We start from the raw sequence: 25372 nt of genomic DNA, 5'->3' as shown, positions 1-25372 counted from the left end.
CCGGAAACTGTCACGCAGAGAGTCCAGAAGACGTGTTTCCGTTAAGGAGCTTTTATGTTGGAAACGTTTCCGAAAGCAACCACTTTCGGATTCTGCTAGCGACTGACGCAGCCATGCTGGAGGGGCTCCGTCACAGGCAGAGGTTTGAGAAACTGTTCAAACTCTGAGGGATTTGCAGTTTACACACAAGCAGCTCTTCATCCCATCACAGCAATCCGAAAGTCTCCGAAAGCTAGCTTGTGCCAGGGAGAGGCATCATGAGCGAACCAGCCGGAACTGGAGGGGCAGCTGGAGGAGGTCCAAGCCTGGAGGAAAGGTATAGGACGTTGGAAATCCAGCTTGCCTTGCAGACGGCGAGGCTGGAAGAGAGGAGGGCTCAGGATGCAGAAAGGGGGAAGGAGAAAGCCACCCCACTCAACAGAAAGATGCCAGGATTGGTGCAGAAATTTGGGGGGGACCCCAGAAACTATCATGCCTTTAGGACAGAGATGCAATACGCTCTCAATCTGCAATTTGATGACTTCCCTGATGAGGAATCGCGAGTGGCTTTTGTAATTAGCCATCTCGAATCAGGGGCGAAGGACTGGGTTAGACCCTTGATGGCAGCAAATAATGAGATCCTAAAGGACACAAGGAAGTTTTTTCGTGCCATGGACCTGATGTTTTCCAGCGACATTGAGCAGGGAGGGGTGCGAAGGCAGTTAATGGCTTGCAGACAGGGAAACAGGACTGTCCGTGAGTACTGGACTGAGTTCACTATGCTGATTCATAGATTGGGGTGGGACTTGTCTGCTGAGCCCATTCAGATGCTTTTCGAAGAAGGTCTGTCTTCGTCCTTGAAAGATGAACTTTCCCGGACCCCCAGAGCGGAGTCTATGGACCAGCTGACTAAAGCCGCGCTGGCCATAGGAGCGCGCCAGGAAGCGAGGGCTTTGGAGAAGCGGGAGGGGAAAGGAGAACGTTGGAGGGAGCTCCGCATTCCAGACATTCCAGAGCAGCCTTTCCCGCCGGCAGAGCCGATGGAAGTGGGAACAGCGCGTGCGCGCGCAGTTTCAAACATCGGTGAAGGGCGGAAGAAGGAGGGAAAGGGCGGGAAGAAATGTTATCTCTGCCAACAGCCAGGACACTTTGCCAGAGTCTGTCCACGGAGAAAGGAATGGCAAGGCATGGCAGGAGCTGTTGGGGGAGAGGAGGAGGAAAGCACGGAGCAAGTAAAAGCCAACGCCTGGCTGCCGTCGGGGCACAGCAGCCAGGCTCAAAAGCAGTGAGAGTGCCCGCACCAGAACCTCCCAGACCTGCTCTAGTGATAGAGGTGTTGCTAGAGCTGCCAAACGGACATCCTCTACAGATCAAGGCCCTTCTGGATTCAGGCAGCTCCTGTAATTTCATGAGTAAGGAGTTCGCAGCTGAGCACCAGATACAAACCCTTCCCTTAAGTAAACCCCTGCAGGTAACCACGATTGACGGCAGAGAGTTGTTGGGAGGAGAAGTGAACCAACAGACAGTCCCCATGACAATGAGGGTGGCAAGGCACACCGAGTGGATAGCGTTTAATGTGGCCACCTTGGGAGGAGCTCCCATAATTTTGGGGATGAGCTGGCTGGCACTACACGATCCTCTAGTGGGCTGGCACCAGAGGGTGGTCTCCTTTGGGTCAGCGCATTGCCTAGAACACTGCAAGCAGGGAAAGGATCCAGGGGGAGCCAAGCTCACCCTAGCTGGGATGGAGGTAATGAAGCAAGGGGAGGTGCCTCCGCAATATGCAGATCTGAGCAACGTATTTAGCGAAAGGGAAGCGGACAAACTGCCGCCGCATAGACCCTTTGACTGTCAAATCAACCTACTCCCTGGGGCTCAACTCCCAGTGGGCAAGCTGTACGCCATGTCAGACAGGGAGATGCAGGAGCTGAGGGAGTTCATTGACAAAAACCTGAAGAGGGGTTTCATCAGAGAGTCCCGAGCGGTGGGGGGCAGCCCAGTGTTTTTTGTGGACAAAAAAAACACAGATAAGCCGAGGCTTATAGTGGACTTCAGATCCCTAAATGCCGTGTCGGAACCCCTGGCTTTTCCTATGCCCCGAATTGATGACATTCTGACCAGGGTAAGGAAGGGGAAGATTTTTACAAAACTGGACCTGCGGGGAGCGTACAATCTGATACGGATAAGGAAGGGGGATGAATGGAAGACCACCATGTTCACCCCTTTGGGAGCATTTGAATACCTCGTAATGCCCTTCGGTCTCCAAGCCGGCTCCGCATGTTTTCAAAGTTTTATCAACCACGTCTTGGGACCTTTGCTCTACAAGAATTGTGTGGCCTTTTTGGATGACGTGTTGGTGTATTCGGAAGATGAAGAGCAGCATGTGAGGGACGTGAGAGAAGTGTTGGGCCGGCTGCAAGCCAATCAGCTGTGGGTGAAACTGGAGAAGTGCCAGTTTCATGCCAAGGAGGTGGAATTCCTGGGGTACCGCTTGTCAGACAAAGGATTGGCCATGGATCCAGGCAAGGTCCAGGCGGTGCTGGAATGGAAGACACCGAAGACCAAGAAGGATGTGCAAAGGTTCCTGGGGTTTGGGAACTTTTATCGGAAGTTCATCAAGAATTTTGCACACTTGACAGCGCCCATCACCGACTGCCTCAGTAGCAAGAAGAAATTTGTTTGGACGGCGGAGGCGGAGAGAGCTTTTGAAGAACTGAAAAGGGCTTTCGCTTCGGAAGAACAACTTCTGCATGTGGACCTACAGAAGCCCATGAGAGTGGAGACAGACGCGTCAGACAGAGCGGTGGGGGCGGTGCTTCTTCAGCCGGGAAGAAATACGTCGGAGTGGAGACCGTGTGCCTTTTTCTCGAGGAAGCTGAATAAGTCCGAGCGGAACTACACGGTGTATGACAGGGAACTACTCGCCATTCACGAAGCGTTCCGGAGGTGGAGACATTTATTGATTGGGGCACAACACAAGGTGCAAGTGTGCACCGACCACAAGAATTTGGAGTATTGGAGAACAGCTCGAGTACTCAACCAACGACAAGTGAGATGGGCACAGGAATTTTCCAAATTCCACTTCGAGATTTGTTATGTACCAGGCCCAGAGAACGTCAGGGCGGACGCTCTCTCACGCAAACCAGAGTACTTGGAGGGGGAGGGGGCAATCGAAGAAAGACATGTCATTCCTGAGGACCGCTGGGTGTGTGGGGCGGCGCTGGTGGGGAGACGAGAACTGGTAGAAGAAACGGAAAATGACGAATATGCCCAAAATAAGCTCAGAGGTCTCAGGGGAGAGGGTGAGAGCCCGGAGGGTTTTGAAGAAAGAAATGGGGCATTGTATTACAAAGGGGCACTGTATATACCAGAAGGTGAATTGAGAGGGAGGGTACTCAAGCAGTTGCATGATAGTCCCACGGCGGGACATTTTGGACAACACAAGACCATGTGGATGGTCACCAGGGAATTTTGGTGGCCCAAGGTGAGGGAAGATGTAAAGGAGTATGTAAGAGGGTGTGACCAATGCCAGAGGGCCAAGGGGGAAAGAAGGGCGCCGGCAGGGTTATTAGAACCACTACCCACGCCAGAACGGCCTTGGGAGGCGGTATCAATAGATTTTATGACGGATCTGCCCAAATCCAAAGGGAAAACGGCCATCATGGTAGTAGTGGACCTGTTGACTAAGATGTGCCACTTTGTAGCATGTTCACATGCAGTCACAGCGGAAGAAACAGCGAAGTTGTTTGTAGAACACATCTTCCGGCTGCATGGCGCCCCCTTGAGGGTTATCTCAGACCGCGGGAAACAATTTACTTCCAGGTTCTGGAGGAAGCTCATGAGCTTGCTGCACGTGGAAGTCAATTTCTCGACGGCCTGGCACCCTGAAACCAACGGGCAGGCGGAAAGAGCAAATAGCATCCTCCAACAATATCTGAGGTGTTATGTCAATGACAGAGAGAATGATTGGGTCGAAAAGCTGGCGCTGACAGAATTTGCCTACAACAATGCGGAGCATGTATCCACAGGGATGAGCCCCTTTTTGGCCAATTACGGGTGTCACCCCAGGGCATTCCCGGGGGAGGGAGGCGAGAGATGGAGCGTCCCAGCGGCCGAACATTTTGTAGAAGAGATGGAAGCGATCCATCGTCAGCTTCAGCTCAACTTAGAAAGGGCCAAGGCACAATATAAGAAGCAGGCAGACAAGAACAGGAGGGAAGGTGAAACAGTAAGGGTGGGGGATCAGGTGTGGTTGTCCACCCAAGGGTTGCCGTTCAAAGGGGGTTGTAAGAAATTAAGACCCAAGAGATTGGGACCCTTTGAGGTCATTCAGCAGGTCAACCCAGTGGCTTTCAAACTCCGGTTACCCAACCACATGAAATTGCACCCAGTGTTCCACAGGTCGTTACTGTCACCGTACAAGGGGGGAGGTGAAGGGGAGTACAACAGGGGACCAGTCTTGGAAGAGAGGGAGAGCAGTAACCATGTAGCGGAAATCCTCGATTCCAGGTGGAAGGGCAATCAGGTGGAGTATTTAGTGGCGTGGGAAGGGGAACCGGAGTCGGAAAACACTTGGGTGACAGCAGAGGAGGTCAATGATGAGGTTTTAACAGAAACGTTCCACCAAAGATTCCCGAGGAAACCACAGCCGGCAGCAAGGTTTAGGAGGGAGTATTTCGGCACCACAGACGAGGAAGAGGAACTGGAAGGATTCGCGGAGTCGGAGTTGGAAGAAGGAACGGACTCAGACGACGAGGAGTACCGAGAGACTAGGAACCGCAACAAGTGGAGAAAGGTGTTCGAAACTTCAGACGATGAGGAAGGTTCTTTCCGGGGTTTTGCCTCCTCCCAACCCGAAGGGGAGGAGACGGGAGGGGGTGAAGGGGGCCCTGGAGGGGAGGTGGATGTCAGGGAACTGCCATCGGCAGCACAAGAGGTGCCAAGGCTCTCTGAAGTAGAGAGAGACGTAACACCTGAAGAGGGAACCAGTAGGGGGCGAACAGGAATGTCAAGGGAAGGAGAGTCGGAGGAATGGCTCAGAGACGTTTCCAGCGAAAACAGTGGGGATGTCTCAGGTCCTCCTATAGGGACACCCGTTCCTCGCCGGAAACTGTCACGCAGAGAGTCCAGAAGACGTGTTTCCGTTAAGGAGCTTTTATGTTGGAAACGTTTCCGAAAGCAACCACTTTCGGATTCTGCTAGCGACTGACGCAGCCATGCTGGAGGGGCTCCGTCACAGGCAGAGGTTTGAGAAACTGTTCAAACTCTGAGGGATTTGCAGTTTACACACAAGCAGCTCTTCATCCTATCACAACATCATTTTAAGTCTTAGCAATTAAATCCAATCACCAGAAATAACAACTCACTCTTGTCAGAAACTGTAGGAGAAATCCTACATACACTGAATGCTTCAAACCAAGAGAAGAGATGTATTGTATCTACGTATTATTTTATGGTATTTTATGCTTTATTGTATTTGCGCATTATGTTGAATACTTCCTTCCTATTTTAAAATAAAAATACAGAAATATAACTGGCCTATCACAACATATGAAATCCATAGAATGGTCAGAATAGAATGTAAAGGAGGTGTTGGTGCTTTGTGTGTCAGTGGGATACAGAATCCAAAATTGAGAAATAGAAAAACAAACTTATGGGTAGAGAACAGCACACCAAAAGAGTAAGTAAAATATAAGGAACACACTTAATATTAAACCATAGTTTAAAATGAACTATGGTTTAGCACAATGTGTATGCTGTTTAAAAGTCCACACCACGGCTCCCCAGCTCACAGCTTTATTGCACCAGGGAGGAAACAAACCAGAAGCTGGCTTTGCATTATGTATAAACCTACTCTCATGGTTTGTTTATCTCCAGACAAATTATGAGTGCTGGTTCACATGCCAGTCTCTGCTTTGTTTCCCCCTTGGCACACCGGTCAAAAGTGGGGGATCAGCATAGTGAGGACTTCTGAGCAGCATGCAACAGATTTTATTTTTAACATTACATGCAAACTGTGCTAATATCACTCCCCTATCCCAAACTTTGGTGGTGATCTTTAAATGCAAAAGGTACTTAGGTAGGCAATTGAAACAGAAGATGAAATAATAGTGGGTTACTTCAACCACCCCTAAACTGGCTGGGTAACAGGTCATGGCAGAGTCAAAATTTCTAGAGAGAAAGAGTTTGGATCCTAATTGCCTGGGACTGGCAGAAGATCGTAGAACTGCTTGAAACACTGATCAAATCTCTGTCAAACTCAACATTCAAAAGATCAGAAAACTGCCAACAAACTCAACACAGTCATACTTAATTTACAACAAAAAGATCTGCAAAACAAAGAGGATTCCTATTAAACTGAAGAGAAAACAAACTCTGGCAAACTGAATGCAAATCAACAATAAAAAAAGCAAAAATCAACAACCTGAGAGACACACTGAAGTTATTAAAATAAATATTAAACAAAACTAAGACTCACAACAGAATGTTACAATGTGGAGTGCTCAGTCTCTACACTGTTCCCTCCTCCTTCAGGGACACTCCATTCTTCCCCTTTTCAGATATTTGTTTAAACCTAAAAGATGCCCCTCAACATTCTGCAATCACTGAACATGCTCAGTCTTCACTGGGCTGTTTTTGGGAAAGTTCCCACCCATCTATGCTCTTTTTCCTAAAGTTTTTTTCTACCTCTGTAATCTTTGGATACCTTTGAGCTTGAAAATACCTCCATCTTAGTTTTCAGCTGTCCCATTTTGACTACAGTCCTCTCAGCACTCACCAACTGAGATTATGATATGATCAGAACACACTGTACAGAGAAAACCAACTAGTGGGGGTAGCAGAAACTTTTAAGATAAAGGTGTAAAAAGAATACTGAAGGACTATAGCAAAACTGCAAAAATTATTATTTCTATCGGTCAAAATTGTTGGTCAGTTAATTAAATATGTAATAGTATTAAAGTCAACCTTCTTATCTAAAATGCGCTTTGATATAAAGAGGGCACCCAGGTAGTTACAGACCTGCCAGCCCAATTTCAGTTCCATATAAAACATAAAAAGAAGAAGTCTTACTAAAAGAGGATAAGTATTGCTTCAACAAAGGGAAATATTAACTTTCTACATTTCTTTTGAAGATACATATTACATATGACCAAAAGGTTTTTGGCTAAGTCATTTGGTCAATGTATAAGTGGAGAGACTCTTACAGATTAGGATAAAAAATAAGGAAGACGAGGACGTAGTGATAAAATGGGCAGGAAAGGACATAGGAAGTTGCTTTATACCAAGTCAGAACACTGGTCTATCTACCTCAGTACTGTCTACACTGAATGACAGTAACCCCTCTAGACAGGAGTGTTTCTCAGTCCTATCTAAAGATTGAACATGCAACCACTTGCTAGCAAAACATGTGCTCTACTACGGAGTCACCATTTACACAACAGAGGGACAATGGATCCCACAGAGATCTTTATAGGGGCTTGCTGGGTTATATTATTAATAATTCATCTGCAATACGATTGAACAGTGTGGCAGTTACGTCTGTAGATGACACCTAATTAGTTAGGATGGTAAAATCCCAGGCTGTTGTGAAAAGCTTTAAAAAGAATTTATCCAAAATGGAAAATAAGGTTTAAAATACAAGTACATAAGATTCCATGTAAGCGAAATGGGATGCGTATGATTTCAAAAAACTCTAACCTTATATGCACACTAGTGGCACCCAATCTGGCTGCAACTACTCAGGAAATAGAGACAATCACTGGCTGAGATGACTTTATTAAAGGAGTAGACTAATTACTGGAGAACAAACTTATGAAAGTGAGGTATCTTGACAAGTAAACAGTATCCATGATACAGAGTCAGTTAGTCTCTCTCTTTCTCTCTCTCAGTATGAGATGCTGCCAGGCAGGGTGGGGAGGAAATACAAGGTGCCTATCACCAGCATTGTCTGATCTACAGTGGATAAATAGTACTAGACTTATCTCTGTGAATTATGGTTTGCTCCAGCATGGCAACCCTTACGGTCTTAAAGCTTGATCCTAATATGGAGATGTTATTGTTTTACAGTGTTGGAAATATGTAATGCAACGTCTTACTGAACGCAAAGTCAAGACAGAAGCACAAATAATTATACCGTGTTATCGTTTGGTACCTTCAAGTCATGAAGATACCCAAAGGAAGCTTTGAATAGCAGTACCTTCTTTGAGACTTTCCACTCCACATATAGACACCCCCCCAATGCACACAGCATTTCCACATGATGATTAAACTCCACATGACATAACGCTAAACATTCTGAACTGGACATCAAAACGGCCAGCCATTTACTAGCAAAACATGTGCTCTACTACAGGGTCACCATTTACAGAACAGAGGGACAATGGATCCCACAGAGATCTTTATAGGGACTTGAACTTCATTTCTGATTCATTTACATTTATCTCCTCAACCTATGCTGAAGATGCAAGGAAGATTTATACACTTGCTATGAAATGTATTTTAAAAAAACTTCAATACTTTTTAAAGAAAAGCACATAAACCCAATGATTGTTGTCTTTAAGGCTTGTATCAGGGTCATGTAAACCACAACTGATCAGCAAAAGTTCTCATAAATCATCCCTGTGTTCTAAGCCTACTGCACCAGGGCCCTATTTTTTTTCAACCAGTCCTTCCAGACATTCTGAAATGACCAAAGAATGAACACAACACATAATGACACCTCTGTGCACAGCATACCTTGGGCTCAACAGATGACAAAGGAAGGTCATCACCTTTGGGCTGCGGTAATTTGGGCTCAGAAAGCAAAGGGGGGTCAGAAAGCACATCAGAAATGGGTATTTCCCTTTCTTCTTGCCTCTGCTCAGGAGCATCATTTACCACTCCCAGACCTGATGGCAGCTGCTGTCCCAGTGCATGTGCTTTTGCCTTTTGCTGCAGAGTAAGCAGATGCTGTTGATACCAAAATTGCTGCTGTTCCTATAACAAAAAAAGATGAGAAGTACAGTAGTATCTAGGCTTAAGAGACAAGGTCATATCCTAGAAAGAAAGCTACATTAACCATTGAAAAATGGCAAATGTGCCTCATTTTCAAAGGACACTTGGACCTACTTTTGAAAAAAACAAGAGTAGCATCCAACACTGCAGTCTCATTTGTTCAGCAGACTTCTGAATGCACAATGTAAGTTATCCTCCTTCTTCTGCCACAGCAGCAAGCCCCTGTGTGCCCTCAAAGTCTGTTTGAGAGAATTGGAGAACCCTCTGAAACAAATTTTGGGGGTACACAGAAGGAAGGGGAGGTCCCATTCCACAAGAGGAAATTTTCTGGCACAGAACTGGATACGACCCCAGGTTGCTACAAATATTCCTTTGGAGTAAGGATCAAAAGGCACAATGAAAATATAGGCCTTTAATAGGATTTTAATTATGGAATGGTTTTGTAATTGGTGGCCTTTAATCTGTCAATAATCATAACATTTTTATCATTTTTGCTTAAACATCAAGTGTCCATGTTTCCTTTATTTTACTTCCTTTCATTATGGCGGATTCTCTTTTTCAATCTGGCCTAAGGTAAAGTATTGTCAGAAGGGCAGGGCAAGAAAGTTTCAAATAAATTCATATATAAATAACAGAAAAATGGGGTTTATAGTTTTAAAATTACTTTAGTACTGTGATTTATACTGTTTTATGTACATTGTTTCAGAATAAATCTCAAAGTGGAATATCAGATAAAACAATTCAGAATAAAACAAATTCAAGATTTAAAGAAAACATTCCAGATCCTTCAAGTGACGTTTTGATTTCCCCAGTCACCAATCTAGTATCCAGCAATCTCCATGTGGTTGCAAATGGACCTGTAACATTCGCAAAATGCGCTTGGCTAATTTCTAACATTCTCAGAAGCGGGCTGGTCTGGCCCATGGTGACCCTCCTAAGCACGCTTTGCACAAGTGGGGACATTAATACATACACCCCTGTTGTCCCATACATGCAAGAAGCTCAGCAAGAACCCAGCACCAAATTTTTAAGCATTACAATGACCTGTACAAACCAATGATATCAGACTTGTTACAATGTGCTTATATGCTTGCTTAAACAAAGAACATGTTTTACCCAAGATTCTACAGTAAAAAAACACCATTGTGCAGGTTACACTTTTATTCTGCTTCAGATTAACCCTTTTGTCTGCCCTGGGTCTGTTGTAGCCCAATTTTCCTTCAGCATCTGTTGGTGCTAAAGGCACCAACTGTATTTGTTTTCTTTCAAAATATGCATAAACATAGGGAGAATACCGGCATTTTAGAACATGTTGGATGTCGAAATATATAGTATAGCATCTAGATCAAGGGAAGTAATAGTGCCACTGTATTCTGCTCTGGTCAGACCTCACCTGGAGTACTGTGTCCAGTTCTGGGCACCACAGTTCAAGAAGGACACTGACAAACTGGAACGTGTCCAGAGGAGGGCAACCAAAATGGTCAAAGGCCTGGAAACGATGCCTTATGAGGAACGGCTAAGGGAGCTGGGCATGTTTAGCCTGGAGAAGAGGAGGTTAAGGGGTGATATGATAGCCATGTTCAAATATATAAAAGGATGTCACATAGAGGAGGGAGAAAGATTGTTTTCTGCTGCTCCAGAGAAGCGGACACGGAGCAATGGATCCAAGCTACAAGAAAGAAGATTCCACCTAAACATTAGGAAGAACTTCCTGACAGTAAGAGCTGTTCGACAGTGGAATTTGCTGCCAAGGAGTGTGGTGGAGTCTCCTTCTTTGGAGGTCTTTAAGCAGAGGCTTGACAACCATATGTCAGGAGTGCTCTGATGGTGTTTCCTGCTTGGCAGGGGGTTGGACTCAATGGCCCTTGTGGTCTCTTCCAACTCTATGATTCTATGAAATGCTGCTTAGATGTATGCTAAAATATGGAGAAATGCATACAACCATGGTTGGCTTTGTCTTAATCTGTAGTTGCTTTGTAGCTTCACTCCAATTACTGTACTCTGTAGCTACAAAGACCCATCTCTACATACTTTGCTGTAATACTAATTTTTCACCATTTCCTGATTCTTTGCTTAAAGGAAGGTGATGTTTAAATAAATTCTACAAACATTTAAAAATTGTATTTACGATAAGTGTTTCAAAGAGGTCAATAAAACATTTTCCCCTTTCTTTGGAGCTATTCTCATTCTCTTGTGGGGAGGATTCAGGTCTTCGAAAAAAAGCCTGCAGAAATTTTGCTTTCTTAAGTTTTGAAGGCAAAATTATATAGAGAGAATCCTCTGTTGATACCTCTGAAGTCATCAGTCATTATAGATTGGCCATTTCTGTTTTCTGGATAATTTTTTAAAACTGTGATGATTGTGATGTGTGCACATGTCCACATGCACTCATTTCTAACAACATTTATTTATCTGTGAAACTGATTAACATGGAAAAACCCCTTTATTCATTTTTCATAGTAGACTACAGAACACATAGAATATGATTGGGTCACATAGATATATGGTCTCCCTATCAGGATTACTTACACTATATAAAGTTTACACTGTAAACATCTGGGCAACTACCGATTGCAGAAAAATTGAAGATGTGCCAGTACAGCCAATACTGCATATATCTAATTTCCCTTTTCCTCAAAATTCTGTTTTCTGCTTGAGCAACCAGAACAGCCCCAATCCCCTGTGTGTTTTTTATGAGAAAGTCTCACTGAGATCAATGGGGCATACAATCCAATCCTTAACCCCAGATACAGAAGTTAGGAAGTGGTATATCTTCCCAAATTAAACCAGAAGAAGCTATGTCAGTGTAAAAGACAAAGGGTGGTGGTGAATGGGTATGTTGAAAGCAAGGAGAGAGATAACAAAATTGCACTGCATCCTAACACTACCTATCCATTGGTCCCACTCCCACCCACAGAACTTGACATAATTTACATCACCCAACATGCAGGTATAATAACTAAATTCACCCCAGGAGACAATGGAAGGGCAGAAAGTGCAGGTTTAGACTGCTACCCCTCCTTCTACCAGAAGCAGTAAAAATACAGCTGATCCGCTGACTAATTATTAGTAAGATTTGACCTCCTAATAGCTTAAGAAATGATTGTATCAATATGATAAAACGATATGAGTGGCTGGGGAAACCCAGCCAGATGGGTGGGGTATAAATAATGAATAATAATAAATTATTTTGATGACCCAACTAACAGGTCGGTAATCTACCCCTATCACTTGGTATAGAAATCTTACAATTAAAGATCTGAAAACTGGCTTGAGAACTGGCTCACAAAATCTTAAACAAATACAAATGAAAATGTACTGTACAATATAACACAAAAGTTAGGATATATCCCTTTTTCTCACTGCCTTACACATAAAGGTAAAGGTACCCCTGCCCGTACGGGCCAGTCTTGCCAGACTCTAGGGTTGTGCACTCATCTCACTCTAAAGGCCAGGAGCCAGCGCTGTCTGCAGACACTTCCGGGTCACGTGGCCAGCGTGACAAGCTGCATCTGGCGAGCCAGCGCAGCACACGGAACGCCGTTTACCTTCCCACTGGTAAGCGGTCCCTATTTATCTACTTGCACCTGAGGGTGCTTTCGAACTGCTAGGTTGGCAGGCGCTGGGACCGAACGATGGGAGCGCACCCCGCCGCGGGGATTCGAATCGCCGACCTTTCGATCGGCAAGTCCTAGGTGCTGAGGCTTTAACCCACAGCGCCACCCGCATCCCTGCCTTACACATAACTGAGCTTAAACAAATTGCATAGAAGGAGAAAGAAGAATCTGAGCATGCACCATTCTGAATCCCTGCTCCAACCTCACACAGGATACTAGCGTCAATGAAGTATACATTTGTCATTCTTTCCATCTTAGACATTTTAAACCGTTACATGAAGAAGTTACAGATCTGCTCTTTTCCACTTCTCATATACTCTCATGTATTTTTCACAGGAATTGTAAAATTAATGTTAGAACATCATGGGGCGGCAAGTCTGCCTGGATACGTGTGCGTAAGTGCTAATTCCCTTATGTACAGTTATGAACAAAGCACCACAATAATTATTAATAGTAGCTATATATGCATGGAACAAGAATACAACAGAGTTCAGAGAATAGTAGAAAACACACAAGCAAATAGCACATGTGTTATCCCCCCCCCCAGCATTCTCTCTTATAGTAAAGTATGCACTGCAATTGCATGGCATACCACTGACAGCAATCCTATGACTATTTATCAGGTTGAGTTACCTTTTCTGAAGGTAACTAAAAATAAAAATAAAATCACTGCTGTTATTCCCTCATCAGTTGTGAGTGACTGAAATGGACATGGGGCCCCAGGGAGTGAAATGCTTACATCACAATCCAAGGTAATTCCATACCAGCTCCTTTCAAATGCCACGAAAATCATAGATAGAAACAAACTATGGCTTGCTGTGAATGAGCAACATGTTTACATCATACCTGCTCTGCTCCTAAAGGAGGAAATGAATCTTATTTCAAATCAAAAAAGGAAAGGAACAACAGCACAAGCCTTCTCAGAAGCTCACTCGTAGTCCCCAACACATGGGACTGCCTGTGATTTTCAAAGTTGAAAAGCATTCCGCTTAACTCTGAGGCACTGTTTCTTAAAAAGAAAAACCCAATGTTCTAGGCCTGAGACTTCTTAGCTTCTATTAAGCCCCCCAAAAATCCACTCCTGTTTTGAAACAAAAAAATTAAGGTGCGTTAAAGCCAATTTATTTGTTACTGTTTTCTAAAATGAAAGCACTTCCTTTAAAGAAAAGATATGAACTTATGCATGCTTGTCCAGGCAGACTTAGCGCCCACATGGTGCTAACCTGTGAGTTTTCACATTTCCTAAACAAAGAAGTCCTTTTTTTGTTTGGGAAAAGCATAATTTATCAAGCAGCCCCAATGTGACAGTAGAAAAGAAATAACTCAGCAAATAAATAATAGTAGGAATGCCAGCAGCTCCTCCCCACTCATCAGATGGCCATTCTGATAACCAGGGAGGAGATAATTTGCATCCTCATCAGGGCATTGGATTGGGCAGTTTAAAATCCCTCCTCTCTTTTCATCCAGGATTGTGTGCACTTTTTAACCACCATCAAAACTGGTGAGGTCTCTCTAATGAGTCTAGTCAAGACTAGGTTCCTGGGTAGGAGGTCAGTCATCTTTGCTTTAGACCCTATGGCCTAATTCTAACCAAGATGCTTCCTATTTAAATGAGAATCTGCTATTCCATCTCATCAATTTTATCTTACTCCAACTCCCACCTATGCACATCTCACCCCTGGGTCTATTCAAAATACGAAGGACACATCAATCTTACCTGGGCGGTCATTGTGGAGGGGTCTGCGTGCAGGGCGGCTTGCTGTCGCTCACACCTAATATCTATGTCTGGACCACTGCCCTGCCTTAACTCCTGAGGTTCAAGAGCAGGCTGAGGAATCTGGGATGGGGCGAAGCGCGAGTCGGATGGAGTAACGGGCTGGCCCGGTTGGCAAGCTGAGGTCTGGGGCGTGGGTGGGTAAGCCTGGGACTGGTAAGGCTGAGAAACGGCTGGAGGAGGGTGTTCCGAAAAGGTGCGTGGAGCTGCCTTCGGCAACTTCGAATGGGGCTGGTAGGGCTGCGACGAGGATTTCTGTGGCGGCAGAGACTGAGACATGTAAGGGTCCGCCTCAAGGGAGGGTCCTGGGGGCATGTACGGCTGGGCAGGTGACTGTGGCGGAGAGGACAGGTCCATGTCCATATCCATGCTGCCCGAGGGGCCATGGGGCTTCCACTCATCCCGAGGCGGCTCCTTGACATCCTCTCCGAGAGGCAGAGGAGGCCTCTGGGCATTGTGGAGCAGCGCTTCCCGCGGGAGAGGCGGCGGCGAGGGCTCGCGGTGCTTGAACGGCTTCGGATAGCTGCGCGCCGAGGGCGGCCCTTGGGGCAGCGGCGGCTGCCAGGGAGCGGCGGGGGGAGCAGGAGCGGCGCTGGGCGGCAGCGGCGGCGGCAGGCTCGGGGGAGGCCCGCCGGGTGGCGGGGGAGGCCCGCCTAACAACACCGACTGCAGCTGCTTCTGGTGCATTTGCTGGAGCTGCTGCAGCTGGACCAGGTGCTGCTCCTGCAGGCTCAGGAAGCCGGACGTGCCGGCGGCGGCCGTAGCGGCGCCAGGAGCCGCCGACGAAGGCGCGTAGCTGCCCAGAGCCGGCGGCGGCATGGCGCTAGGCAGCACCGCCGGAGGAGGCCCGGCCATTGGCGGCGGAGGCATCATGGTGGGCGGGGGAGGGTAAGCCCCAGGGGCCGCCCCGTACAAACCCCACGCCGGGAACATGGAGCCGGGAAGCGGTTCTCAGGAGGCGGCGGCGGCGGCGACGGCGCCTAAACACAGGCCGCGAAAGCGGCGGGTGGCGACGGGGGCGCGTGCGGTCCACTGCGCCTGCGTGGATAACCGGAGTCATAGAGAGCGACTTCCTCAAGCTAGAGTGTTTCCGGTTCGGTCCCAGGCAACTGACTCCACGGAGCAACAAACTGGGCGCTCCCCGCGAGAACGCCTTGTATGTAGCCTGCAGCCTTGTCGCAGAACTTTAGCTTTTATGCTAACGTCCATCAAATATGCCCCTCCCCTTCCATACCGGTTTTTTGTTGGTATGGTTTTATTATTTGGAAATATAAGTGATGCCAACCTTGTGGAACTTGTTCAGCATTCTGTTCTGGAAGTGGGCAACTACAGTGGTACCTCGGGTTACATACGCTTCAGGTTACATACGCTTCAGGTTACAGACTCCACTAACCCAGAAATAGTGCTTCAGGTTAAGAACTTTGCTTCGGGATGAGAACAGAAATCTTGCTCTGGCGGCGTGGCAGCAGCAGGAGGCCCCATTAGCTTCAGGTTAAGAACAGTTTCAGGTTAAGTACAGACCTCCGGAACGAATTAAGTACTTAACCCGAGGTACCACTGTAGATGCTTCTGAGAAGCCCACAAGTAGGACCAGAGCAAGATGGATACTGCATTAGTTTGGCAACCAAAAAAACCAAAAACCTTACCATCCTTCCAAATCACTACATCGGGCCACCAAGCTTTTGGGATTAGTGGGCACATTTCAGATGCTGAGGGAGTGCTGAGGTTGGCATTTCCCTAGAATCATAGAATTGTAGAGTTGGAAGGGACCCCCCAAGGGTTCTCCAGTTCAACCCCCTGCAGTGCAGGAATCGCAGCTAAAGCATCCATGACAGATGGCCATCCTACCTCTGCTTAAAAACCTCCAGGGAAGGAGAGACCACAAGCTCACGAGGGAGATCGTTCCACTGTCAAACAGCTCTCACTGTCAGAAAATTCTTCCTGATGTTTAGTTGGAATTTCCTTTCTTGTAACTTGAAGCCATTGGTTCGAGTCCTACCCTCCAGACCAGGAGAAAACAAACTTGTTCATTCTTCCATGTGACCCTTTAGATATTTGAAGATGGCTATCATAGCTCCCTCTCAGTCTCCTCACCCATCTCCTTTCAACTGATCCTCATAAGGCTTGGTTTCCAGACCATTGATCGTCTTGGTTGCCCTTTTTTCAACTGCAATATCCTTTATGAGATGAGGTGACCAGAACTTTACACAATATTCCAAATGTGGTTACACCAAAGATTTCTATAATCACAGTTTTATCTTCAATTCCTTTCCTAATGATTCCTAGAATGGAATTTACCGTATTTTTCGCTCTATAAGACGCACCAGACCACAAGACGCACCTAGTTTTTGGAGGAGGAAAACAAGAAAAAAATTATTCTGAATCTCAGAAGCCAGAACAGCAAGAGGGATCGCTGCGCAGTGAAAGCAGCAATCCCTCTTGCTGTTCTGGCTTCTGGGATAGCTGCGCAGCCTGCATTCGCTCCATAAGACGCACACACATTTCCCCTTAATTTTTAGGAGGTGAAAAGTGAGTCTTATAGAGCAAAAAATATGGTACCTTTTTCACGGCCACCACACTAGGTCAACAACTTCATCAAGCTATCTGGTCTGTCACCCCCAATATGCATCACTTTACCCTTATTTACATTGAAAGGTGCTTGCCCTTCTAACGCCCATTTGCTCGGTTTGGAGAGATCATTTTGGAGCTCTTTTCAATCTCTTCTTGTTTTAATGACCTTGAACAATTTAGGATCATCAGCAAATTTGGCCTCCTCACTGTTCAGTTCTAAATGAACAAGTTAAAAAACACTGGTCCCAATACCGATCTCAGGGGAAATCCACTTTTTACCTCTCTCTATTCAGAGAACTGTCCATTTATTCTGACTTTTTGCTTCCTGTGACTCAACTAATTCCTGATCCACAAGAGGATAGTCTTATGACTGACTGCTAAACTTACTCAGGAGTGTTTGGCAAATTACCATATTTCTGCATAACCCCACCAAAAGTAACCTTCCCAACTTTTTGTCATGAGAAACCCCAACTGAAATATTTGCAACTTGAGAAAGGACTCAGATAAAAAAAAGAGAAATTCTCAAAAGCCAATTTCTAAACAATAATGAATATTTATTCTGGAACACACAGCAAGGGTACAGTTCACATGATTTTTCTCAAAGAGACAAGTTTGAAAAAATCAGTTCAGCTTCAAACACTGCAGGAAATAAATTAGAAACAGGAACCTTGTAACAGGCCCAATGTTGTAAAAATTGGCAGTTGGACCCAGCAGACATATCTTGGATGCTTTTCAACAGGTGGTTAAAATCGGGGGGCTCCATAGTCATCAGGCATCCGCTCAATGTTATATCTAGAATGAATGAAGCATTATGGTAAGTAGTCTATCATAAACCCACCATGGAATGCAGTGAAAACACAATAAGGGCGCCACTGTATTTGCTGGCATTATTTGATTGCATTTGATTAAGTGAGCTCGAATCCATAAAACCCTTTGCTATAGTGATCTGAAGGCCCACAAGGCAACCATCTTTCTGAAGCTAAGCAGGCATGGGTCTGGTCACCACCTGGAAATATCTTGTATGTCACTTTCTACTTTGATGGGAAGAGAGCAAACAATAAACAAGGACACGAGAACGACAAGCTTTTGGAGCCAGGGACCAGTCTTCTTGTTTTTTATTAGTCTATAAAGAACTATATAAATAACGATGTGTTAACTTTTATTTGACGTAGCCCTTGTTATTGCTTATATAGCATCACTAATGAGTAGTTCTTTAAAGACTAATAAAAAGCAAGAAGACAGGCTTTGTTCCAAGGAGCTTGCAAATCTTGATTTAACAGGAACATAGGAGGCTGTCTCAAACTAAATTAGACCATTGGGTCCATTTAGCTCGTTATCATCAATGATGACTGGCAGCAGCTCTCCAGAGTTTTGGGCAAGAGTTTTTCCTAGCCCTACATTAAGACACCAGGAATTGAACATGGGACCCTTTGCTGCAAAGGCAAAGCAAAGCAAAACAAAACATGTGCTCTACCAATGAACTACAGTGGATAACAGAGTTACGGGCAGAAGGGAGTGGTAACATCAAACATGTATGGGTATAAATAAATGCAGTTACATATACAGGCAACTCCCCACTTACACAGGGGTTACGTTCCAGCCCTTGCACACATAAGTGAAATGCATGTAAGTGGGGAGCACCCTGAACTGTCCTTGTGGCTAGTGAGGAGACTCCAGAGCTTGAAGAGAATGTCCTGTAAGGGTCTCCTTTTTGAGGCTGCTCAGCCTCCCCTCAGAACAGCTGATGTGCAGGGTAGCAGCAGCAGCAGCAGCAACTTTCCCCCATGTCAGCTGTTAAGCGGGGGAGCCGAGCAGCCTCAACAAAGCCCCACTGCACCTCCGGCTCATGAGAAGACCCTCCATGGACATCCTACTCAGGTTCTGCGAAGGGTCTTCTCAGGAGCCACGTACTTCCAGCCACTTCCAGCCACACTGCGCTGTGTCTGTGCGCAGTAGCATATGAAAGAGAAACTGCCTGTACTTAGACTTTCTTTTAGTTTGAGCAGCAGGATATGAACACAATAGCATTCTCGCACTCATGTTGTGGTTTTCTTATTACTATTAAGCCCTTCCTTTATATAGGTAGACTATCTATAAAACGACAGGCAACGTTTCAAAATACACTAACAAAGTAAACTGCAATTTAATTTGTCAGAATATTACTCTCAAGTGGGAGCTCACCTACCTGTGGTTTGATATATACATTATTGGGACTCCCGGGATCTTCCGTATTCTCCGCTTGAGGTCTCTGTCTACAGTAGCCACTATGTAACACTTGTGCTGCAAGAAAAGAGGATAATCTCGTAACTGAGAAACGAATCAAATGCTGTCTTTCCTTTGGCCACGGAGTGCCAGAGGATACAAATTTCCAGAGGGAACAAGTTTTTAGACAAACATCAAATCTCCCTCCCTTAAAATACAGTATCTCCAAGAACATGTCCTGAAGAGCTGAAGAGACAGGATCTCCTCTGTTACTATCAACTGTTTGTAGCAGTGGTATCTCCTTCCAAAATACAGTGGTACCTCGGGTTACATACGCTTCAGGTTACAGACTCCGCTAACCCAGAAATAGTACCTTGGGTTAAGAACTTTGCTTCAGGATGAGAACAGAAATTGTGCAGTGGCAGCAGGAGGCTCCATTAGCTAAAGTGGTGCTTCAGGTTAAGAACAGTTTCAGGTTAAGAACAGACCTCCAGAATGAACTAAACTCTTAACCTGAGGTACCACTGTAGGCAATATCAGCTACAAGTCAGCTTCAATTGAATGTCAGCTTCATTCAGGTCATTAATTTCAGCAAATTAAGCAGTTCTACATACATCTGTATACCTACAGAACAGACATTTCTAGAGGTAGAGGTACCTGAGTGACCCTCTGCACCAAACAGTCATCAGCATAGGTCCCTTTGTGAGTGCAGGGCAAACGTTCAAATCGTGGGTCTTTTGCTATCCTGTAATATAATCAAACAGAGAATTAAGATAGCATTGGGCCAACTGACATAATTAGAAGAATTAAAAGATTCCTAGAAGATAAACAATTTCTGTCTTTTCCTCACTAGGTATACCCCAAATCTGTAGGTTGCTATTCTCAGCTTAATGTTTATTTCTGACTGTCATCCTGCCTGTCAGATGTATTGCCTGGGTATGCTAACTGCCTGGCCTCCAGCAAATTGAATAATGGGAAGCTTCAAACCCTTCTCTCAGGCATACACTTGGGGTTCTATCCAGTGCTCATGCAACAAATTTCGTGCACACGACTGAACCTCCTCTTCCCCTTCCCCCACTCACACCCTTAATATCAGAGTCTGGAGGATTATAAGACCCCCTGAAGCAGATTTGGGGGCATGTGAGAGGTGGGAGAGTAAACTGAAGTACAAGTCAAACTCCATTCAGTTCTCTGCCTGCTGATGGAACACAAAAACCTTCTTGAATTCTTTCTGTTTCCTTTGTGTAGCACAATTAACTGCTTTCTTGAAACCTTGATCTAATTGGTGAATCTACAAGCCAGTAAGTTATTCTATGAACTTGATAACCTACTCAAGCTACAAACTTAGGAGGAGGGCAGAATTGAATTCTGCCCAGAAGAGACTGGGAAGATCAACTGCCTTGCTTTCTTCAAAAGGTCCATCCAGCCTAGTGAACAAAAGAAGTGATGCAGTGACAAGCTGTCCAAGTTTAATGATTTGGGATCTAGCTCTTGTACCCCAAGGAAGAGTCCCTGTTCTCCACATTCGTAAGTTAGACTAGATAAACTCAATAACAGAGTCCAGTTATAGGTCCCTACCTTAGGGCAACACGATACTTTTGCCCCAGTTTCTCAATTTCAGCCATGACACAATCTGTGATACATGGAATACCTACAGGAATACAATAAATATTTAGTATCACCAAACTGAATTGCAACAAACTCCTGCAGGTGCCTAAATAAGAAAATATTAGGTTTCAAAACTATGAATATTCATACAGCCCTCTGAAAGTCAGTCAAATCATTGACAATTATCAGAATAGAAAGCACACTCTTAATTGATCTGCTTTTCATTTCTATTTATATTATTCTGTGCATCTAACTGATATTTTGAGTAAAACATTAATAAAGACCTCTTTGACAGTTATGGTAAAATCTGATAATCAGCGAACTTTTTTTATTTCATTAATGCAACAATAAAGTTAGCAATAAAGTAGTGATTATTTAAACAGCTGGTAGTCATGATGGATACACTTGTTAAGTCTAACTGAAAAGCATTTAGTGGCAAGCACTAGATGATGATGATGATGATGGCAACAACAATAAGAATAATGAAAGCCAGAACCTCATACATTACTGCTACTTTAGTTTTAACAATGTGCCACCACTGATGGAGCTTTTTATAGTCTCAACCTATCACCAATGATGTTACCCTGGAATAAGATGTAATAGATCTACATACTTACACTTAGCATAGAGGCAATCCATCATTGACTGCACCAGATCCAGTTTGGCTTTAATGGAAAAATTAATGAAGTTGGTATCAACCAGGATGTAGTAGGGAGGCCCCAGTTGTGTATTATATTGGAAGAACAAACAGGAAGGATATTTAGGGCTGAAATGACAAGCATGGGACAAATCAAGTTACAAAGGGGGAAACAAAACATTCTGTCCACAAATGGCATATAACTTCAGAAGTACTTTTTCTCAGCTTACAAACTCTTGAAAATGTATTGAAAAATGTGTCAAAATGCTCAGAGGACAAAACACTCAATAAGTCACATTTACTGCTGAAAGTGTGCTCAAGCATTCGTGTGTGTGTGTGTGGGGGGGGTGCTTTTACATTTCAATCCCCATCTCTTGAGGTCCAACCACATGGTGTTATTCTCAGAATCATCTTTACGGCAGGGGCATACATTTTACAGCAAGAGAAGGGCTTTTAAAAAGCGTTTCCTCAAGCTGTGGAACCTTCTCCCAGTAGATGTCTTTTCTTTTCAAGACAGCTAAGCCCTTCTGCTCAAAATATTTTGACAGAACACCAAATATCATTTATTCCAATTATTTGTATATGTGCTACTTGTAAGAAGCAAAACACTTAAAATAAAGAAAGTTTGGCCACTTTATCACTGACTTGCAATGCGCCTCCCACTACCTGCTTGATCAGCTCTAGTTTGCTAATGACCCAGGTAATAACATGTGTTTGCCAAGCCAAATTAAAAGCACCCACATAACAGTCTTCATGTTAAGACACAATCCTGAGCATGCTCACCTGAAAGTTAACATCTACTACAGGCATAGGCAAACTCGGCCCTCCAGATGCTTGGAGACTACAATTCCCATCATCCCTGACCACTGGTCCTGTTAGCTAGGGATGATGGGAGCTGTAGTCCCAAAACATCTGGAGGGCCGAGTTTGCCTATGCCTGATCTACTATAATCAATGGGATTTATTTCTAACTTTGTACTAAGGTAGCCAACAGAATTGATGGGAAATCATTAGATACTTACACCTCTCTCTCTTTTATTGCACTGGAATCATCCTTCTTTTTCTCTTTAGGTTTTGCTCTGTCTGCCTCTTTGCTAGGGGTGGTAAAAAATTTTTTTTTTAATCATTTGTACACACCATCTACTCAGTAAACCACTGTAGATAACCAAGGGACACTATTGTTGGGAAGAATTATATCAATATAGAATCACAAGATAAAAAAAAGTTTGGAGATAATTTTGGAGCACCACACAATCCTACCATTATGAATTTGACTCAATGGGACTTACTTAAGTATAGGATCACTTTGTTAAGTGTTTCAGTCTTGTTAAATCTGCAAAACTCTTAGAATTTACACTTCAGTAGTTGCCACTAATAAATATTATCTAGAGACTTACATGCGCTGGTCACGGAGGCTGATCATGCGTTTCATGGCAGCATATTTCTTTGCTTTCTTTTGTTTCCCCTTAAAAGGGAAAAATTTATAATAGACCATTATTTTTTTAAAATACTATAAAACCTGTCATCCTCTTCCACGCACACTACAGTCACAGTCAGTGTTTAATATCTAAGAAAGGAGATGCCAAGACTCAAATCTTTTTCCAACAAGACCCAGTTCCTGATCTGTGTGGGTGGTAGCTATGGTAACTTATTGGTAACGGAAAGGCACTCCATACATCCTGTTCCTTATTATCTAACATGCATAATAAGAACGTCTTTACTCAAATTAGGTTCTCATCAAAACACTCCAAAGTTGGCTTCCCCAGCTTTTAGAGATACAATTGCAGGATCCAGCCAATCATAACCACTGGATGGACATAATTCACCTACATATTGTTTACTGCCTGCAAACCTATCCTCCCCAACAGTGTTCCATATTACGCTAGGATTCACATACCCCAACAGCTGAACTACCCAGAAATGTGAAGAACATCAAGGAGTAGCAAAGGAAATATTTGGTATATTGACTAGAATGGGGCAAAGACAGAAGCATATTAAAAAATAAATAAATGTAAGGGGCAGAAAGGAGCGTAGGTTGTTTTTTTAATGTTAGTGTGAAACTATTTTGGGATAGCAGACTCGCCATTATTTCTCCCCCACAACCTCCAGCACCCGTCCCTCCCTCCAACACTTTCTACTCCCTCACAGCACGAGTCCTGAGAAGTACCTCCCCAACAACAGAGATAAAGCTAGTCATTTCATGGGCTCGTAAGCGGGATCGAATTTAAAAGCACGCCTGGTGGGATTTTAAAACACTTTCTTAGTTTCCCCCTTGCCCCCGTCTCTGTCCAGCATCTAGCATGGTGAGCCGCTCTGGCGAACTCGAGGCGTTTGAGTTATGCCTAACGAAGCTTTTGCTCAGCTGTCGACAATGGATAATAATAATAATAATAATAATAATAATAATAATAATTTATTATTTATACCCTGCCCATCTAGCTGGGTCCCCCCAGCCACTCTGGGCGACTTCCAACAAAACACGAAAATACAATAACCTATTAAACATTAAAAGCTTCCAATAATAATAACAATGGAGAATTAAACAAGGACATGGAAGAACTGTGAGAGGACCGCGGGTGAGAGCAGCCAGTTCCCTGCCATGCCACCCCACAACCCCGCACCCTAACCCAGCACTCACCATTTTGGTAGTTCCAGCCACAGCGTTCTTCTCGCCCACTTCCGGCGCGCGCCATGTTCGTTCGCCCAACGCTTTGATCGTCACTTCCGGCCACTGGCGGCCAGGGGGGCAGGGCGAGCGAGTGAGAGAGAGTGTGTTGTAGCTGGAGTGCGCTGTGGCAGAGCAGGCACGGAACCGACACTGACCGTTAGTCCCATGACCAGCGCGGCTAGTCCCTGACTCGCCTCGGTTGCCTCCCATGAGCGCCGCTTCCCCTTCAGAGAGGAGGCAAGAGAAGGGAGGCATTATTCGGCGGTGGGGTTGGGGTTTCGAGGCGAAGAAGGAAGCAGCCGCCGCCGGCGGGAAGGGGGCGGCGCCCTTGGGAAATCTTCCGCTGCCCTGCAAGGAGGGGGAGCGTCCCGGTTCCTTGAAGTAAAAGCGGGGTGTGGGGGGGAGGGATAAGATGTAAAGCGAGCGTGGTGGTCCGAGCCCCGCGAGGGCATCGGGCCCGGTGCTGGGTTTCGTCCTAGTTTCCATTTGGGGCTAAGAAGTAAGTTTGGCCCTCAAACTCCGTTCTTCAGATTGCGCCGGGCCAAATACTCGGGTTGCCGAAAGCCCTGAAATAATTCGGCACCATCTCGTTTTTACTCTCCCCCTGCCTTCCAGAATATTCTGTTCCCCGCCTTTCCCCCCCTGACGGGACTCAGGTTTACCTCAGGTGCTTGTCTGGCAGAGGGGAGAAAGGGTGATCTTGTGGCCACTTGACATAGTCAGCGTCTGCCTGGCACATAGTTACTGCCTCAAATTTTTGTATGCCGAGTCTCTCTTTCCTATTCCTTTCCCACTTTGAATTTATCCTGAAGGGCAAGTTAGGAAGGAGCCATGCTTCTGACACTGCTCTCACATGGGAGTTTCCAATTCTAGGAACCATCCTGGCTTCAAAGGTTTCCTAGCTGTCCTGTTGTAGCTAGTTTTGCTTTGTTTCTGTTCTTCCACACTGAAATGTTTGTTCTTCATTGATCTGGAGGATGGTGTTCAGTCCTGAATATGCTTCTCTTCCCTGAAAGATCCGAATCGTGAAAGTGTTTATCTTCTTGCTCCCTTTTCTTTTGGATTTTTGTTTGTTTGTTTTTTATTTTGGTTCCAGTTCTGTCAGTATTGCCCTGTATATTAATCCAGTAATAGTCTGTAGAATTCTGAGTTTGTATAGGAGATCTGTACTTTCACGCCTTTTATAAGTGTGAAATGTAATAGCAAATGTTTTAAATTCCCAGTAGGGAATTTAAGCACATCCTATTGATGAATTTCAAACCATTGTAAATACAGTGTAGCTGATTTCACAGCTGTTGTTAAAAAAATGATACAGTGATCTTC

General features: G+C 44.9%; 3 protein-coding genes across 9 annotated transcripts in view; 1 reads left to right on the top strand and 2 right to left on the bottom strand.

Annotated features, from left to right (window-relative positions):
- YLPM1 (YLP motif containing 1) overlaps window positions 1–15419 on the bottom strand; it is a 65411-nt gene extending 49992 nt beyond the window's left edge. For 2 of the 7 annotated variants that reach the window (XR_014512723.1, XM_083446945.1), the window contains exons 1-2: window positions 14308–15417; window positions 8716–8955 (exon numbers count right to left, since the gene is read on the bottom strand). Coding sequence is in view for 4 of the 7 variants with exons in the window: in XM_083446945.1 (XP_083303071.1) it covers window positions 8716–8955; window positions 14308–15297 (1230 nt within the window). In the remaining 3 variants the exon portion in view is untranslated. Of the gene's footprint in view, window positions 1–8715; window positions 8956–14307 lie in introns of all 7 variants that reach the window. The other 5 variants (XR_014512724.1, XM_083446946.1, XR_014512722.1 and 2 more) reach the window with 3 other exon arrangements.
- Window positions 15420–17468: 2049 nt separating this feature from the next.
- FCF1 (FCF1 rRNA-processing protein) lies at window positions 17469–24259 on the bottom strand (the record flags this gene model as incomplete). Its single annotated transcript, XM_083447167.1, has 8 exons — window positions 17469–17727; window positions 19121–19215; window positions 19795–19882; window positions 20716–20788; window positions 21363–21511; window positions 22404–22475; window positions 22779–22846; window positions 24020–24259. The coding sequence occupies 8 exons, from the start codon at window positions 24257–24259 to the stop codon at window positions 17679–17681; spliced, it is 834 nt and encodes a 277-aa protein (XP_083303293.1). The 3' UTR covers window positions 17469–17678.
- The window catches only part of AREL1 (apoptosis resistant E3 ubiquitin protein ligase 1), a 22350-nt gene continuing 21124 nt past the window's right edge, over window positions 24147–25372 (top strand). Inside the window, exon 1 of the mRNA XM_083447011.1 lies at window positions 24147–24286. The gene's annotated coding sequence lies outside the window, so the exon portion shown is untranslated. The remainder of the gene's footprint in view (window positions 24287–25372) is intronic.

The sequence above is a fragment of the Podarcis tiliguerta genome (assembly GCF_965153285.1).
Source record: "Podarcis tiliguerta genome assembly, chromosome: 1".
Taxonomy (NCBI): Eukaryota; Metazoa; Chordata; class Lepidosauria; order Squamata; family Lacertidae; genus Podarcis; species Podarcis tiliguerta.
Note: the sequence above shows the minus strand (reverse complement) of the source record. Positions and strands in the feature narration are given on the sequence as shown.